At 29.2% G+C, this 19,589-nt stretch overlaps 1 protein-coding gene and 1 long non-coding RNA gene across 2 annotated transcripts; one reads left to right on the forward strand and one right to left on the reverse strand.

The window, feature by feature from the left end:
* Positions 1-338: 338 nt before the first annotated feature.
* On the reverse strand, positions 339-17,610 carry Rab8 (RAS oncogene family member Rab8). Its single transcript, XM_075303509.1, has 5 exons — positions 17,186-17,610; positions 8,167-8,227; positions 7,322-7,526; positions 3,270-3,410; positions 339-3,192 (listed from the first exon to the last, which is right to left on the reverse strand). The coding sequence occupies exons 1-5, from the start codon at positions 17,307-17,309 to the stop codon at positions 3,100-3,102; spliced, it is 624 nt and encodes a 207-aa protein (XP_075159624.1). The 5' UTR covers positions 17,310-17,610; the 3' UTR covers positions 339-3,099.
* A 524-nt stretch (positions 17,611-18,134) lies between these two features.
* Positions 18,135-18,624, forward strand: LOC142232819 (uncharacterized). The gene is made up of 2 exons (XR_012721218.1): positions 18,135-18,369; positions 18,427-18,624. It is a non-coding gene; the product is annotated as an uncharacterized LOC142232819 (long non-coding RNA).
* Positions 18,625-19,589: the final 965 nt, after the last annotated feature.

Here is a 19,589-nt window from a genome sequence, read left to right on the forward strand (position 1 = left end):
CTATAGAAAATTTTTGTCAATATTTTATTTCCATAGAAAATTTTTGCAAAATTTTATCTCTATATAAAATTTTTGCAAAATTTTATTTCTATAGAAAACTTTTGCAAAATTTTATCTCTATATAAAATGTTTGCAAAATTTATTTCTATAGAAAATTTTTGCAAAATTTTATTTCTATAGAAAAATTTTTGCAAAATTTTATTTCTATAAAAAATGTTGGCAAGATATTAATTCTATAGAAAAATTTTTGCAAAATTTTATTTCTATAGAAAATTTTCGCAAAAAAATTTTTTTTATATTATCAAACTTACCTTTACCACTCAAATAAAAAAGTCAAATTTAATATTTTTATAAAATTGTATAAGTATAATTATTACAATTATAAATACTAAATAATTAATATCAAATTGTAGATGTTTAATTGTTTTCTTCTTTTTTATTCTTTTGTTTCGTATTTTCTTCATGTACATATACATAGATGTGTATTTTATGTAGTACTCTATTTCGGTTTTTAATATAACCAACAAAAAAAGCCATTGTGATGGTTTCTTATCTTTTCCCATTAACCCTGGAAAGTCATCCTTATTTTTTGTACATTAACGTCATCCTTCGTCATTTTGACTACGGCTTATTTCAAGACGCTATAATTTGCATTTGCGAGCAAAAATGAGAACCAAAATTGAGTTTATTTTCTCATTCGATTTATTTTTAATTATTATAACACAAAAATTCATAAAATTTTTAAATTGGTATAACTTAAATTTATCATTTCCCAATCGACCAAAATGCATTTTAAATCGAAAATGAAATTACGCGTCGTCATTTTGACGAAGGATGACTGTCCAGGGTTAATTAAAATATTTCTTGTGATATTCTTTATATGCATTTTTCTTTTGTAATATTATTATTAAAACAAGAGAGTAAAATTGCAAAACAACGAAAATCTCACACAAACGAAATATTTGTTTTTGTTTTTTTATTATTCAAATAATAAGCACCGTTTAAACAAAATTACACAATGAAAAAAAAAATAAAAATAAAAAAATTATATTATATATAATATTATACAAAGGTGATATTTATCTACACAACCCCGCTTAGAGATTTACAAAATGCTACAAAAATTAAAGAAAGATAACTTAATGAGTACGAAGAATGCTTAAATCAAAATTATATAGAGCAGAAGAAAATTTGTTCGCCTCTAGGAAAATAAGTGGGGGAAAAATTGAGAATGTTAAAAAAATAGAAGTTGTGCGCAGTATAAAATTTTATATTTTTCTTTTTAGTATTTTAGATGGCATGTTCGTTTTTATTTTTATTTTTTTAGAAAACATTGAGTTCTTTTTTACTTAAATTAAGGAAAATAAAATCTCTTATAAAAACATTGTTTTTTTTTAACTTTATATTAAGAATATTTTAATGTTTATAGTATTGTGTGTATAAATGTAATGTAATAGACAGAGAGTTGTTAAGAAAAGTCTTATTCGAATTTCGCACAATTTTCTCAGTGGGGTACAATTAGAGGAGAAAAACAAAATTAACAATGAATGAGAAATAAACAATCATTAAACACATGCACCCACACATGCAACATTTTAAAGCCCTAACAAAGATATTGAATTCAATCGAATATATTTTATTAAAACGAAGCACAAACTGTTAGGTTTGTTCAGAGATGTCACAAAAATATTATGAACCAGATTTCACTCTTCCTCTTTTTTACAATTTGAAAAGATTATTTGTTCATATTTTTAAAAAGTCAAGATGTCACCTAAAAAAGTCGAATTTTCCTTTTTTAAATTTAGAAAAAAGAGGATATTTTTCATATTTTTAAAAATCCAATTTTTTGGACTTTTGCAAAATTAAAAAATTGTCTGATGAGATTGTGACTTTCGACTTTTTTGATGAATTGTTAACATAAAAAGGTCTCACCACATTCCTTTTTGAACTGAAATCCTACTTTAAAATTTTTCCGTTCAAGTTCAATTAGATGAGTTTGGTCGTTTTTTTTAAATTAATTTTTCGACTTCGTTTTTTTTTTTTTTTGTCAAAAAGTTTTAATTTTATTTTTTTTCTCTTTTTTTTTTATTAAATAAAACTGCTTAGGCAATTACTTTAATATCCTATTAGTCAATTTTTATTGTTTATGTTTATTCTTCTTCTAATTTTTCGCACGTTGTTATGATATTTGTGCGTGTAGTGTAGGGGTGAAACTTGAGACAACACACAACAAATACCCGAACCTCTGTTTTAAGATGCTCTTCACCAAAAGTCTACATGAACTTTTCGGCTTTGCAAATAAAGTCGATAATCGTGGAAAGTGATTAGATTATTATACTCCGATGCAATTCAAAATGTTCGACTATTATACACAAGAAGAAAAAAACAAACAAACAAAAACAAAAATAGCAATAGCATAATATTTATTGCTATAGAAATTGATCAGATTCAGTTTAATTGTTAGAAGCCTCTACATCGCCATGGGTACATTCAGTAGGTGAGTTGGAATTTAATTAGCTTGTGTATAATTGTTATATTTCATCTATAAATATTTAATATGTAATAATTGCAATGTGTTTTAGTGTTTATTTATTTTGGTTTTTATGTTTTTTATTAACGGTACGTTGCTCATTTTGCTTTTTTTTATTATTTATGTATATGTATGTAAATATACATATGTATTTATTTAATAATCATGCACACTATTTATTACTATTGACCACATTTTTTTGTATAATTCATTTTTTTTCTCTGCATTATTTGAATTAAATGAATTTCGTATTTTTTTGTTTGCTTTTTTTAAGTTTAGATTTATTTTAATTCGTGCATTTATTTTCTCAGACATTCTGCGATAAAATTTGCTTTAAATCTATAAATTAAATATGATTATTTGTTTCTATTTATTTCGTTTAGTATTTTTGTATTTTTCTTTTGTTTTCTTATAATTTGTTTATATCATTGTTTTGTTTTTCATTATTATTATTATTGTTATATCTTTTTTTTTAATATTATTATTAGTATTATTACATAGAAAAGTTTAAGTTCTTGTTAAACCTAACAAGAGGATAGAAAACTACATTCATCGTTGTATTTACCTCGTCAAAGTAGACTGCACCTTGACAACCAACTCTCTGCTTTTCTATGATCATTTTGTTTTAATTGATGACCACCTTTGGGGGGATTATTCGCTTCCTGTATTTTGTGATGTTAATAAATAATAAATTATATATTGATTTCATATACAAAAAAAAATGGCATCTGATACTTACCATTCGTTTTTCCATTTTCGCTTTAATATCACTAGCTAATGTTAAGAAAGCCTCTTCCACATTAATGCTGGCCTTGGCTGAGGTTTCCATAAATTTAATGCCATATTCAACTGCTAATTGTTCACCTCGCTCTCGTGATACCTAAAATGGTGAAAAAAAAAACAATACAAAAAGCATAATAAAATTTAATTAGTTTCTACACATAATGATTAAAACTAAGCAAAAAACTACTAAACAAAAAAATCTTATTTTGTCATTGTTATTTCATTTCTATAGAAAATTTTGTTAAAATTTTATTTCTAAAGAAAATTTTGTCAATATTTTTTTATATGGAATTTTGTCAAATTTAACTTCTGAACATTTTGTCAAAATTTTACTTCCTTAAAAATTTTATATTTTGTGATTTTTTAATTTTATTTCTTGCCAAACGTTTATTTCTATAGACAATCTTGTCAATATTTTATTTCTATAGACAATCCTGTCAATATTTTATTTCTATAGACAATCTTGTCAATATTTTATTTCTTTAGAAAATTTTGTGAAAATTAAGGCATTAAGGGCATTTCTACTTGAACATTTGCAAATAATGTTTGGCCCCAGGTTGTGCATTATAAAAAGATAGTGAACACGGTTGCCACAGTCGGTAGAATTCTACCAAACATAGTCGATTTTTTTACTGTTTGGTAGATTGGTTGTTCTTGACGTTTTGGTAGGTTTACTTAGACTATTCAGTCCATTGTGGTGAACTTCTCTCTTATGACTGAGTGCTGCCCGATTCCATGTTAAGCTCAATGACAAGGGACCTTCTTTTTATAGCCGAGTCCGAACGGCGTTCCACATTGCAGTGAAACCACCTAGAGAAGCTAGGAAACACTCAGAAATGTCACCAGCATTACTGAGGTGGGATAATCCACCGCTTTTTGGTGTTCGGTCGAAGCAGGAATTGAACCCACGACCTTGTGTATGCAAGACGGACATGCTAACCATTGCACCACGGCGGCTCCTGACGTTCTGGTAGATTTTGCCAAATACCAATAGAGGAAAAGAATGTTTGTCAAATTTATTTGGGCAAAGCGGAATTACCATCCAACCATCTTGCAGTCTATAGGGATTTGCCCAAATAAATTTTCTATAGAAATAAAATTTGTTGACAAAATTTTTTGTAGAAATAAAATTTTGACAAAATTTCCTATAGAAATAAAATTTTGAAAAAATTTTCTATAGAAATAAAATTTTGACAAAATTTTCTATAGAAATAAAATTTTAAAAAAGTTTTCTTTTGAAATAAAAAAATAACATTTTAACAAAATTTTCTATAGAAATAAAATTCTGACAAAATTTTCTATAGGAATAAAATTTTGCAAAAATTTTCTATAAAAATAAAATTTTAACAAAATTTTCTATAAATATAAAATTTTGACAAATTGACAGATATGAAATTTAGCAAAATAAGATTTTTTGCTTGGTAAAAATTTCTCAAAATTTTGGTAGATTATTTTTGTCTCGAATGGCAACCGTGTGAGCAGTTCAAAATTTTCTATAGAAATAAAATTTCTTGACAAAATTTTCTATAGCAAAACAATTTTGACACAATTTTCTATAGAAATAAAATTTTGACAAAATGTTCTATAGAAATAAAACTTTGGCAAAATTTTCTATAGAAATAAAAGTTTGACAAAATTTTCTACAGAAATAAAATTTTGACAAAATTTTCTATAGAATTAAAATTTTGACAAAATTTTCTATAGAAATAAAATTTTGACAAAATTTTCTATAGAAATGAAATTTTGACAAAATTTTCTATAGAAATAAAATATTGACAAAATTTTCTATAGAAATAAAATTTCTTGACAAAATTTTCTATAGAAATAAAATTTTGACAAAATTTTCTATAAAATTAAAATTTTGACAAAATTTTCTGTAGAATTAAAATTTTGACAAAATTTTCTATAGTAATAAATTTTTGACAAAATTTTCTATAGAAATAAAATTTTGACAAAATTTTCTATAGAAATACAATTTTGATAGAAATAAAATTCTGACAAAATTTTCTATAGGAATAAAATTTTGCAAAAATTTTCTATAAAAATAAAATTTTAACAAAATTTTCTATAAATATAAAATTTTGACAAATTGACAGATATGAAATTTAGCAAAATAAGATTTTTTGCTTGGTAAAAATTTCTCAAAATTTTGGTAGATTATTTTTGTCTCGAATGGCAACCGTGTGAGCAGTTCAAAATTTTCTATAGAAATAAAATTTCTTGACAAAATTTTCTATAGCAAAACAATTTTGACACAATTTTCTATAGAAATAAAATTTTGACAAAATGTTCTATAGAAATAAAACTTTGGCAAAATTTTCTATAGAAATAAAAGTTTGACAAAATTTTCTACAGAAATAAAATTTTGACAAAATTTTCTATAGAATTAAAATTTTGACAAAATTTTCTATAGAAATAAAATTTTGACAAAATTTTCTATAGAAATGAAATTTTGACAAAATTTTCTATAGAAATAAAATATTGACAAAATTTTCTATAGAAATAAAATTTCTTGACAAAATTTTCTATAGAAATAAAATTTTGACAAAATTTTCTATAAAATTAAAATTTTGACAAAATTTTCTGTAGAATTAAAATTTTGACAAAATTTTCTATAGTAATAAATTTTTGACAAAATTTTCTATAGAAATAAAATTTTGACAAAATTTTCTATAGAAATACAATTTTGACAAAATTTTCCATAGCAAAAAATTTTGACACAATTTTCTATAGATATACAATTTTGACAAAATTTTCTATAGCAAATAAAATTTGACACAATTTGCTATAGAAATAAAATTTTAACAAAATTTTCTATAAAAATAGAATTTTAACAAAATTTTCTATAAAAATAAAATTTTGACAAATTGACAGATATGAAATTTAGCAAAATAAGATTTTTTGCTTGGTAAAATTTCTCAAAATTTTGGTAGATTATTTTTGTCTCGAATGGCAACCGTGTGAGCAGTTCAAAATTTTCTATAGAAATAAAATTTCTTGACAAAATGTTCTATAGCAAAAAAATTTTGACAAAATTTTCTATAGAAATAAAATTTTGACAAAATTTTCTATAGAAATAAAATTTTGACAAAATTTTCTATAGAAATAAAATTTTGACAAAATTTTCTATAGAAATAAAATTTTGACAAAATTTTCTATAGAAATAAAATTTTGACAAAATTTTCTATAGAAATAAAATTTTGACAAAATTTTCTATACAAATAAAATTTCTTGACAAAATTTTCTATAGAAATAAAATTTCTTGACAAAATTTTCTATATAAAAATAAAATTTCTTGACAAAATTTTCTATAGCAAATAAAATTTGACACAATTTGCTATAGAAATAAAATTTTAACCAAATTTTCTATAAAAATAAAATTTTGACAAATTGACAGATATGAAATTTAGCAAAATAAGATTTTTTGCTTGGTAAAAATTTCTCAAAATTTTGGTAGATTATTTTTGTCTCGAATGGCAACCGTGTGAGCAGTTCAAAATTTTCTATAGCAAAAAAATGTTGACACAATTTTCTATAGAAATAAAATTTTGACAAAATTTTCTATATAAATAAAATTTTGATAAAATTGTCTAAGAAATAAAATTTCTTGAGAAAATCTTCTGTAGAAATGCAATTTTGACAAAATTTTCTATAGAAAAGTTTTGACACAATTTTCTATAGATATACAATTTTGACAAAATTTTCTATAGCAAAAAAAATTTGACACAATTTGCTATAGAAATAAAATTTCTTGACAAAATTTTCTATATAAATAGAATTTTAACAAAATTTTCTATAAAAATAAAATTTTGAGAAATTAACAGATATGAAATTTTGCAAAATAAGATTCTTTACTTGGTAAAAATTTCTCAAAATTTTGGTAGATTATTTTTGTCTCGAGTGGCAACCGTGTGAGCAGTTCAATATTCACCTAATATGAGATACCTAACTTCACTCATTTTATTACACAAAATATGTTATTGTGTATCCGTTTTGACATTCACTTACCTGTCTTTTTTCATTTAGTTCACATTTATTTCCCAGTAACATTTTTTCCACATCCGCTGAAGCATTCTCTTCTATGTTACGTATCCAGTTTTTAATATTCTCAAAGGATTTCTCTTGAGTTATATCATAAACTAACATTATGCCCATGGCGCCTCTGTAATATGCGGTGGTAATTGTTCTGAAACGCTCCTGGCCAGCAGTGTCCCTATGGAAGAAATATGTAAATGAGTAACAAATAAAAATATCTATTACAAATTGTAGGTCTATCATAATGCATGATGATGAAAGTGAGTCACAAGTTAGAGTTAAATTTTTTTCATTTCTTTAAATTCTTAAATATCCCCACACCAAAGTTTTTATTAAATTGAGCTTAAAAAATTAAAATTAAACATAATTTAGCTTTATTTCAAAAGGACAAAGAAATAAAATTACTTTCGAAAAAACTATAAATATCACTGATCTTAGTTAATTAAGACATTTAACAAATCTGACCAAGCAGATACCACTATTGAGCAGCAAAGAAGGTCAATTTAGTTGTTTTTTATTTTTTTTATTTTAACCATTTGACTTTATTTCAAATTTTCAAAATCAATTTTTCTATTTTCATCTTTTTGATTATAGAAAAGTCTATATTTGGCGTCGAGACATTCGACGCTTTGATGAATTGTCCGAAGATTCTCCTTTGGACTTTTCGAGTTTTTTCGTCATAGACCTTTATATTATTTCAATAGAAATATTTTTAATTCACTTAAATGTGGTTGTTCTATTTATAAATATCATCATGCATAGCGATTGGACAAACCGTTTTGAGTAAAAACGTGAAAGGCATAATTGTAAATACATACCATATTTGTAATTTAATTTTTTTGCCATCTAATTCGATAGTCCTAATTTTAAAGTCTATACCTAAAAAAAAGAAAAGATTAAATTAGAATTATAGAAAATAGATTTGATCAATAAAAAATGTTCATAGAAATTAAAACGCAACTAATTTAAAAATATTAAATCATCGTTTTGATTCATGTAAAATGTTAATACCCACGTAAAGGCCGGTAATATGTGTTATTTTCGGTTTTGTGGTTTATTCTATTTTAAGAATTAAAAATATAAATAAAAAAAATATTTCTTTAAATATTGATAAAATCTATATGAACAAGTATATACAACTCCAAAAGCCAAATCTGTGGATCGGTTTATATGGGGGATATATGTATATATTTATGGACTGATATCACGGTTGCCACGATTGGTAGAATTCTACAAAAAATTGTAGATCTTTTTACTGTTTGGGAGATTGGTAGAATTCTTGATGTTTTGGTAGATTTTGCGAAATATTTCTCTCCATGGACTTCACAAATTTTCTATAGGAATAACATTCTAACAACATTTTTATAGGAATACAATTTTGACAACATTTTCTATAGGAATAAAATTTTGACAAAATTTTCAATAGGAGTAAAATGTTTACAAATTTTTCTCTAGGAATAAAGTGTTGGCAAATTTTTTCTAGGAATAAAATTTTTATAAAATGTTATCTAGGAAAAAAAATTCTATAATTTTTTTTTTTTTTTTGACATTTTCTTAGAAAAAAATGTTGACAAAATTTTCTTTAGAAATAAAATATTGACAAAATTTTCTACAGGAACCAAAAGAAGATTTTTTATTTAATAGTTTTTTTTTGGCAAAATTTTCTTTAAATGTTGGTAGATTATTTTTGGATCGAGTGGCAACCGTGACATGACCAGTTTGTGCATGGCTATTAGAGTAAATATACTAACACCACGTACCAAATTTCAACCGGATCCGATGTGACCCATTTGTATACCATCAACATACCCAGCAAAAACTAGGTAAGCACATCTCATTACAATTGACATTACCAGGAGTAAAGCTGTCATTACACGTTGCATTACATTGCGGCGAGTTATAATGACTAACTTGTAATGACAAAAATAAATACTTCTCGGTAATTTTTGAATTGTTATTCTCAAATTTTTAGGCAGTTGTAGTTAATATAATTATTCACATAATCGAGCACTTACATAAAAAATCAAAAAGAATATGTAATGTAACGGTAATTCTGAAGATTTTTCCGTTAAGAATTTTTTATCACAAATATTTCATAATAATTGTGTTTAATGACATTATCATATTATGTTTTAAATAAATGCTTTCTTATACCTCATTGACATTACACTTCCAAAATGCGCTTAAACTAAATTTCAAATGTCATTTGCCTTATAAAAAGGAGACTTAAAATCCACTTTTAGTAGATTTCGAACCTTATGTGAATTGGCTATTGGATATATTATAACGTAATTCACGAATTCAACTCCCTTAAACAACCTACATTTATTTCTATTGTGAAATTAATTTGAGTGTAATCTTATTTAGATTATTTATTAGATTTTTTGTTTATTTATACAATATTCTATTTCTATTCAAGTAGTTCTCCTATTACAGCATCACTCGCCATATTTTGATCCATTGTAATCGGCGATAGAAATCATTATTTTCGGGATTTGGTCGCCTGAGGCAATAAGTGGCTATTTTGCAAGCTTGGGTGTATCTACGAATAAGTCATTACATATTAGGTGATTATATGCTTTAAATGCACTACTTATTTTATGGCCGAAAATATGCCTGGGGAGAAGTACTTTCCTCCTAGGACATGCGTATGTAAATGTAATCCGAAGCGATGCCAATTAATAAGTAGTTATTAATTTTTAAATAGGCTTACCTACAAGATTACCGGGTAATGAGAGTTTTTGCTGGGTAATAGCGGCCTTTAGATTATTCTCGGCTAGTCACCAGCGCCGATTAAAGAATTAATTTTTTTTTAAATTCAATTAAAATTTTAATTTCAAAAATATTATTATATTTTTGTCTGCGTAGCATTATTTTGACTAACGTAAATCAAAAATTTAATTTAAAAAATAGTACTAATAACTTTTATTTAAATTCAATTAAAATTTTAATTGGATAATATTATTATATTATAATATTATTATATTATATATAGCTTTCGCCCGATTTACACTCATATGACCACAGAGGCCTATTTTTTGCTCCGATTTAGTTGAAATTTGGCACAGGGAGTAGAATTAGCATTGTAGCTATGCGTGCCAAATTTGGTTGAAATCGGTTCAGATTTAGATAGAGCTCCAATATATAGCTTTAGGCCGATTTACACTCATATGACCACAGAGGCCAATTTTTTTGCTCCAATTTAGTTGAAATTTTGCACAGGGAGTAGAATTAGCATTGTAGCTATGTGTGCCAAATTTGTTTGAAATCGGTTCAGATTTAAATATAGCTCCCATATATATGTTTTTCTGATTTCGACAAAAATGTTCAAAATACCAACAATTTCCTTGTAAAATCGCCACTGCTTAGTCGAAAAGTTGTAAAAGTCACTCTAATTTTCCTAAACTTGTAATACACATACATCGAGCGATAAATCATAAATAAACATTTGCAAAGTTTCCTTAAAATTGCTTCACATTTAAATGTTTCCCATATTTTTGTACTAACATTGTGTTCCACCCTAGTGCATTAGCCGACTTAAATTTTGAGTCTATAGATTTTGTAGAAGTCTATCAAATTCTGTCCAGATCGAGTGATATTTAAATGTATGTATTTGGGACAAGCCTTTATATATAGCCTCCAACACATTTGACGGATGTGACATTGTATCGAAAATTTAGATCTACAAAGTGGTGCAGGGTATAATATAGTCGGCCCCGCCCGACTTTAGACTTTCCTTACTTGTTTCTAAATAGCATTATTTTGACTAACGTAAAACAAAAATATTATTAAATATATACGACTTTTGATTTTTGTGAAAATCGCGTCTAGTTTTTTGAGAAATATACCACATATCGAAATTAATTTAAGCCCCATTTTCATGAAGGTTAAGTTAGATGGCAGCCCTATATTTCAGGCTCACTTTAGACTATTCAGTCCATTGTGATACCGCAGTGGTGAGCTTCTTTCTGGATTGAATAGTCTAAGTTAGCCTGATATACCAGGCAGCCACTATACCTAACCTAACCAAACCTATAAAGAATGCGAGGCCATTATTCAGAATATATAGAAATCGAGGCCAAAATAATTTTGGTCCAAATTAATCAAACCGCCATATCTACTCGCCTCATCACAAAGTCACTCTGGATATATCCTATCCTACTAGTAGCGTTTCCCGATTAAAGTGCATACAAGTAAAATCGTCAATAATTTACTAAAGAAATACAAGGACAGGGAACGGAGTAACGGGTAATAGGAGCAAATACCAACAAGTCACGCCAAGTCATACAATATGCTGTTGGGGAGACTAGCTGCTATGACAGAAATTTAAAATTGCCAAGAACACTCTCTCATATATACATATGGTTATTTAAACGCTATACATATTGATTCAAAACTATTTCAAATTAGTCTAGTGCATGATGATGTTTCTTTGTTGGGAGTGGTGGAAAGGCACGAGCAATTCTTTGTATAGATTTTTTTCTTTTTGCCTTGCAGAGTAAAGGAATTTTCCTTTTTTTTAATTATAGCAATTTAAATTGACCCACATGCATATACACAGAGATAGGTCTCTATATACCCTACACCACTGTGTGATACGGCGCATCTAAAAATTGATGCTGCCGGCATAATGTAAATCGCAAATGTTTCAGTTATTGACAGAGTCTAAATTCATATGGATGATGAAAATCAAATGGGGAAGGTCTAAAGGTCGATTACACTTTAGATGAAATTCCCGTTTTCAGTGGACCTGTAGAATCGATGCTTTCAAGAACTCAACAACGGACTGTTTCCTTGTATTATGAGATACTGATATAAACATTCACCAATAAGTGGACTGCAGTTCTTGGACAAGGAGAGACCCCAAGAGCCAAAATCGGTATGTAGAGTTGTTTACCTAAAAGTTGCTTATGGAATACTATTACCCGATTCCCTTACCTTTGAGCTAAACATAGAATCAGGCAGCACTTATTGACGGAAGAGAAGCTCACTACCAGTGGCAACGTATGAACTATGTGTGAGAAATTAAATACGTATATGCATATTCGTTTCAACACAGCTTATATGCTTATATTATTTATGAACACAACTGAAGAAAGCATTAAAAAATCTCCTACAGATTGAACACAGTGCTCCTCGAAAGAAATAGGTCCACCGTAGAAAGATATTTAAGATATGGATATTCCGATTCATATATCAAAGAACTATTTTTAATCAAAAACAAGTAAGTAAAGTAGAAAGCCGGACGGGTCCGACTTTATAATACCCTAAACCACCCCCACTGAATTGGTAAACATAAGCATTTGTGGGGGTATCATTGGTATAGGTTTGGGAGATAAACCGCATTTCCATATTTAAGAACATTAAGTGGTACATGTTTACTGGAGTTTTATCACAATCTTAACAGAAATGTCTAATAGCTAAGTTATTTTTAATCAAAAACAAGTAAGTAAAGTAGAAAGCCGGACGGGTCCGACTTTATAATACCCTAAACCACCCCCACTGAATTGGTAAACATAAGCATTTGTGGGGGTATCATTGGTATAGGTTTGGGAGATAAACCGCATATTTAAGAACATTAAGTGGTACATGTTTACTGGAGTTTTATCACAATCTTAACAGAAATGTCTAATAGCTAAAGTTGATTCTGCACCTACAGAGTTAGTAGGCCACTAATATTAAGTCCATTATTAAAAAAAGCAAATCACTCAATTAGTCTGGGTAATTAATCCAAATTTGTAAAAATCGGGAAATATATCTATGTAAGAGCTACATGTAAGTCTAACTACGATCTACGATGATACATCAAAATTTGAAATTTTAGTAACAATGGTTAATAAATAAGAGTATTGTGGCCAAATTTTGGTAGCTATGCATATATATGGGATCTATAACAAAATCTGAACCGATTTGGATGACATTTTGCAGGTTTGGTTGATACCACAGAAGGTTTTCTTGTGCTAAATTTGATTACGATGGCTTAATAAAAAAGGCTATTATGGTCAAAAATAAAGTAACATTTTTTAAAAACGGACGATACATATATATGGAAATGAACTGATTTTGATGATATTCTGCAGTTTTGGTTAATATTACAGGAGATTACTTTGTTACCTTGTGCAAAATTTCAGTAAGATCGGTTAATAAATAAGGCTATTATGACATTTTGGAAAATCGGGTGATACACATGTATGGGAAATTTGGGAAAATCGGGCGATGCATATATATGGGAGTTATATCTAAATCTGAACCGATTTCCATGATTTTTGGCACATATAGTTAGTACTATAGAAGATTAGAGTAAGCCAACTTTGAGTAAGATCGATTGATAAATAAGGATTTTATGGCCAAATTTGGGAAAATCGGCCGATGCATATATATGGGAGCTATATCTAAATCTGAACCGATTTCCATGATTTTTGGCACATATAGTTAATACTATAGAAGATTAGAGTAAGGCAACTTTGAGCAAGATCAATTGATAAATAAGGGTTTTATGGCCAAATTTGGGAAAATCGGGCGAGTACTGCTGGCAAGTGACTTGAGGACCTCGTTTCTACCACGGAGCTTATTACAAATTGCAGTGGCATGGGCAGACGACCTGAAAAGGCTGTCGAATGTGACCCCAAGAATCTTGGGGTAATTTGTGGTCGGAATTATTTCGCCATCGACACTAATATTCAACTGCCTGCGCACTTCTGCCGTCCATGTAGTGAATAGTGTGGCTGAGGATTTGGTGGGGGATATCCTCAAGTTTCTCGCAGTGAAATAACTGGTAAGATTAGCTAAGTAGACATTTAAACGATCGCAGATGTCATCAACATTGGGCCCAGATGCCAAGATTGTACAGTCATCCACATATGATACAATCTCGACGCCGTCAGGTGGGCGTGGAATCGAGGACAGGTAGAGGTTAAACAGTGCCGGAGATATCACCCCACTCTGGGGAACTACCTGTTTAAATCTACGGGGTTTCGACTTTTTGTCCCTGAATTCCACGTACGACTGGCGTCCACACATATAATTCAGCACCCAACGTTTCACTCCTGCCGGTAGGGACGTATTCTCGATGTCCTCAAATAATTTGGCATGGTTGACCGTATCGAATGCTTTCGATAGGTCAAGCGCCACGAGGACCGTCCTATGACACGGCCTGGGCTGATTAAGTCCCTTATTGATATGTGTCGAAATGGCATGTAAGGCTGTCGTCGTACTGTGTACCTTACGGAATCCATGTTGATGGTGGGCAGCTGGAAAATTCTCCACAAGGCTAGGGAGGAGTAGTGCCTAATTTGTAGTTAGGCTTGGGGAGCCGCTAAATTGACTAGTGTTACAGAAAATTATTAAGAGTGCAAAAAACCAATTTTTTACATATTTTTATACTATATTTATTTAAATCATTTAAATTAGATATTATATCATTTAAATTAGATAATTATATTAAATTAAGAATTTTTTGTTGTATTCAGGTATTCTTGCTAAGTAATATATTTATTGGCCTATGAGAGGCTTTGTATTACTAATTGTGAAATAAATGAAATGAATCTTGTGAACAACAAATACATGGATAGACGGACGGATACGAAGCGCTAGATCGAGTCAGGAGGTGATTCTGAGTCGATTGGTATATATTTTATGGAATATAAAATCAATATCAAATCAAAGTTATTATATCCTGACCGTTATGTGGTTTAGGGTATTCCTCTATCCGATGACAGTAATAAATATGATGTACATCAGTTATTCAATATATGGCCCATACTTATATGGAGACATAAGTTTTATGCACCAATTGCATTCGGATTCATATATTAAAAACTTATCTTCGTCAAAAGACTTCTATGTATCGGGCAATCTTATTGGCAATTTTTTGAGTTATCGAAGTTCCAAGTTGGACAAGATTCAAGGGGATAGTTAACAAGTTGGTACGGTCACAAATAAAATCTCAGACCTATATATAAATTCGTTACTAAAACAATGACAACTCTTAGATGGAGGCTATAAAAAAATGTTTGGAATAATTATTCAAAATGCGGGTTATTATCACTCCAATGACTAACTAGTCGCTCATTGATGTGCAACATATTTTCATTATTCCTACTAATGCTGAGGATTTATTTCGGCGGAAGTTTATCTTATTTTGTATATATTTATTTGTAGTCGTGTACTTTGGTTTGGATACGAAAGCACAATCCAACACACAAAGTATGACGACGACCCCTCCTTCTTCTTATCAGCAGTGTTGCCAATATTAAGAATTTAATGTCAAGTATGGGATTTTTGTTTGATGATACATTTTTTCGATTAAGGTGGGTATTAAGTTCGAGTTTAGCGGCTAAAATCAAAAGTAAATCTGCAAAAACAGAATAAAATGGTATCTTCTAGTTGCAAATTTTATTCTAACTTGATGGGGAATGATCTAATACATGTTTATTTTCGTTGAAACGAATTATAAAGAAAAGTAATCGTGAAATAATGGCCAATTTAGCGCGATAATGCCAACTTAATACTGACCTTAAGAGGGGATTATAGTGTTTTTAATGGACTATATTATTTATATACTTATTATCCTCCAAGATTAACGAATCAAAAGGATTGACGAGACTGGGCATTATGTGGCGTTCAAAGTTTCCCATTTTTAATCAGATTCTTCTTCCTGATTCGAAGATATCAATGAGAAATTACTTTCTTTTTATAGCCAAGTCCTCACGAAGCATGAAACCATGTACATATGTAAGCTTTATACACCACAATTGAAAGGCCATAAAACTCCACCGAAAAAGGGTTTAGGATTTCGACAAAAACTAGAATGATTCGTTATGTGCAAGGAGGGCAGCTATTTTCTTCAAACAAAAAGTTCATTTTCATTTTTCTGGAACGTGAAGGAATCCACTGGTTCTGTGGTATTTAATATAATTGATTTCTGCGACAAGCTCTGCAAGAGCTTAAGGTCTGAACTAAATTCGTATTTTAAAGGTGAAAACCAATAATGTTCTCGGTTTTAAAGAGATAACTTGGATAATTCGTCCAAGTTATGTTGTATTTGGCAAAGGTAATCAGTCTCTTTATTATTTTGCTATGTATTTCAAATTGTATAATGTGTTATACCCCTAAAGGAACGTTTGGCTTTTTTTTAATAAAATAAGTAAATAAAAAATACTTAAAGTTGATTAACGATTATGAACGACATAAATAGCCACATATGAAAATACGAAGGTGGATTTCGACATTTTCAAGTCATTTTCAGTTTTTAGATTCCATGTTAGGTTAGGTATTGTGGCAGCCCGATATTTCAGACTCACTTAGACTATTCAGTCCATTGTGATGTCACTGTGGTGAACTTCTCTCTTATCATTGAGTGCTGCCCGATTCTATGTTAAGTTCAATGACAAGGGGCCTCCTTTTTATAGCCGAGTCTGAATGGAGTTCCATATTGCAGTGAAACCACTTGGAGAAGCTTTAAAACACTCAGAAATGTCACCAACATTACTGAGGTAAGATAAACCACAGCTTAAAACTTTTTGGTGTTTCGGTCGAGAGACTGTGTCTGCAAGGCGGGCATTAGATTATAACATCAAACTATACCTTACAGATTTCATAGGCACAAAAAATTCTACATATTACAATATTTTTTTTTTATATAATTAAAGAATAGAAATATCCAAACGAAATTATTTGAATTGGGAATTTCTGACGACATCATTCCGATTTTGGGCACCACAAACTGATAAATGTATTGGCAACACTGTTAATCACCCAATAAAGTGTTTTTGTATTATTAATACTTAATTCCTTCAATAGAAGTTATAAACGGCAACGTTTCTTTGTGTTTCTCACCTATTGTCGATATAAATGTGGTATTAAATGCATCTTCTGAGAAACGAAAAAGTATGCAAGTCTTTCCAACACCAGAGTCACCAATTAGCAACAATTTAAATAGATAATCGTATGTTTTAGCCATAATGTATTGTGTGTAGTATTATTCAACGCGACTTATACTAGTTTTTTTTTCTTCGTATTGATTCACCCGAAAATCACGTATAGTTTTGCCCTTTTCGATTTTTCCGATTTTGTGTTCTATGTGCAATCTTTGTTGTCTTCGATGTTTCGTTATCACTCGAATAAATAACTATATATATGTGTATTTTTTTACGTTTTACGATTTTATTGTACAAAACTGAAAAACTCTCTCGCGTTGATGACAAAATCAAACCTTGTGTCACAAATTTTCGATTATTTTCTTTTGGTGGTTGTTTTTCGATTCAACGTCAACGCCACGTTCACGGTGCCACCTAATTTGAAAGTGCTTTGAATGACATGTGAATTAAATTATAAAACTTAAGGAAACCTTATACCACGTTCACACTATGAAACAAATTTTCCTTCTTGTATATGAAATATTCCCTGCCAAAATTTTTTGAATTTGACGACGCTTCTGAGAATTCCCACCACGTCGAAAAAGCGCCGTCACTATTGAGAAATTGTACCACGCCAAGTTACTACAATAAAGTATCGCATGAGTGCAATTATTAGGTGCCATTTTTAATAACTTTAGAAAGACGCCAATATGAGCCCCTTCAAACAATCAGAAAAAGTGCATTTTAAGATTCTTGTAAAAGAATCATTGTGGTCAAGTAAAACACGATTGTTTAGAAATTTATTAATTTGTCTAAACATTTATAAATTGTTATAAATATAACATTTATATCACTATCACAACACATTTAACATCATTTTTTCATTAATAATAGAATGATGTTGATTTACAAGTGACAAGTTACATCCCTGCCAGCATTTCAAAGTTCCATTTCAACCTCATCGTTACCACAGACTCGTAAATGTCACTTCAACCATCATGAAAAGGTACATCAAAAAGTACATGCAAGTAATTTGCCATCCCTACTGTTAAAAAAGCCATTTTTTTGTGAAACGCCAAGCGCAACCAGCTTGTTATATTTTAATTAAATAAAAACGAAAATAAAGTTCTGAAAACATAGATTATACGCTTAAAATTGTGAAAGGTATATTGGTGAACAATTTGGTGATTTTCCAAATGGAATAAAGTGATTGTTTTTCAGATATTTTACAGACACGCTGCCTCCATGGAATAAAAACACTGGTTGATAGACGCAGCAACATGTAACTCGCTACTTGTAACTCAACATCATCATTAATGCCAAAAATTATGTTAAATGTAATGTGATAGTGGTATAAATGTTATATTTTTAAGAATTTGTAAATGTTTAATCAAATTAATAAATATCTAAACAAACGTGTTTTACTCGACCACAATGATTCTTTTTCAACTATCTTAAAATGCACTTTTTCTGATTGTTTGGAGGGTCCCTTATTGGCGTCATTCTAAATTGATCTATAAAGGCACCTAATAATTGCACTCATGCGAAACATTTTTGTAGTAACTTGGCGTGGTACAACTTCTCAATAGTGACGGCGCTTTTCCGACGAGTTTTTGATGTCGTATATGATTGTTTTCGACGTAGTGGGGATTCTCAAAAGAGTCCCCAAATTCAAAAAATGTTGGCAGGGATGTCGCAGCGTCTATCAGCCAGTGTTTTTATTCTCGATGGAGGCAGCGTGTCTGTAAAATATCTGAAAAACAATCACTTTATTCTATTTGGAAATTCAAAAATTGTTCACCAATATACCTTTTACAATTTTAAGCGAAGTAACTATGTTTTCAGCACTCCATTATCGATTTTTTTTAAAAAAAAAATTATTGGGCTCGGTGTTTCACAAAATATAAAATGGCTCTTGTAACAATAGTTATGGCAAAATACTTTCATGTACATTTCATACTTTTTCATACGCTTCCCCCGTCGCTGTTGGCGATTGTTGCAGTGTCACTTACGAGTCTGTGGCAGCGATGAGGATGAAGTGGAACTTTGGAATGCTGGCAGGGTTCCTTTTACGTGAAAGTCATTTCTCAAATAGCTATTGTTTTAAAAATAAGGAAGTTTTCGACCAAATTGCACTTTTTGTATATGGAATATTCTTGTTGCGAGAAAACAGCTATTTTTTAAATGACTGTTTTCTCAAAAATGGAAGTTTTCGAGAAGTGGTCGTTACAATGTTTGGGTTTCGAGTTAAGAAAACTTTATTGCGATTTTAACAAAAAATTAGCCGTTGAGCTATTAATCTCTTTTGACTTAGGATAAGTATGGAGCAAACAATTGAGTTACGTTCGTTTTTGGCCAACATAAAAATTTCTCAAATATATCAA

Source organism: Haematobia irritans, chromosome 4, assembly GCF_050003625.1.
Source record: "Haematobia irritans isolate KBUSLIRL chromosome 4, ASM5000362v1, whole genome shotgun sequence".
Taxonomy (NCBI): domain Eukaryota; kingdom Metazoa; phylum Arthropoda; class Insecta; order Diptera; family Muscidae; genus Haematobia; species Haematobia irritans.

Excerpts from the sequence above, each read along its gene's own strand:
- Rab8 (XM_075303509.1), bottom strand. The coding sequence starts at position 17,309 with ATGGCTAAAACATACGATTATCTATTTAAATTGTTGCTAATTGGTGAC. Across the intron at positions 8,228-17,185 it reads CACATTTATATCGACAATAG|GTATAGACTTTAAAATTAGG; the intron begins GTGAGAAACACA and ends TCTTTTTTTTAG. Across the intron at positions 7,527-8,166 it reads AAAATTAAATTACAAATATG|GGACACTGCTGGCCAGGAGC; the intron begins GTATGTATTTAC and ends TTTCTTCCATAG.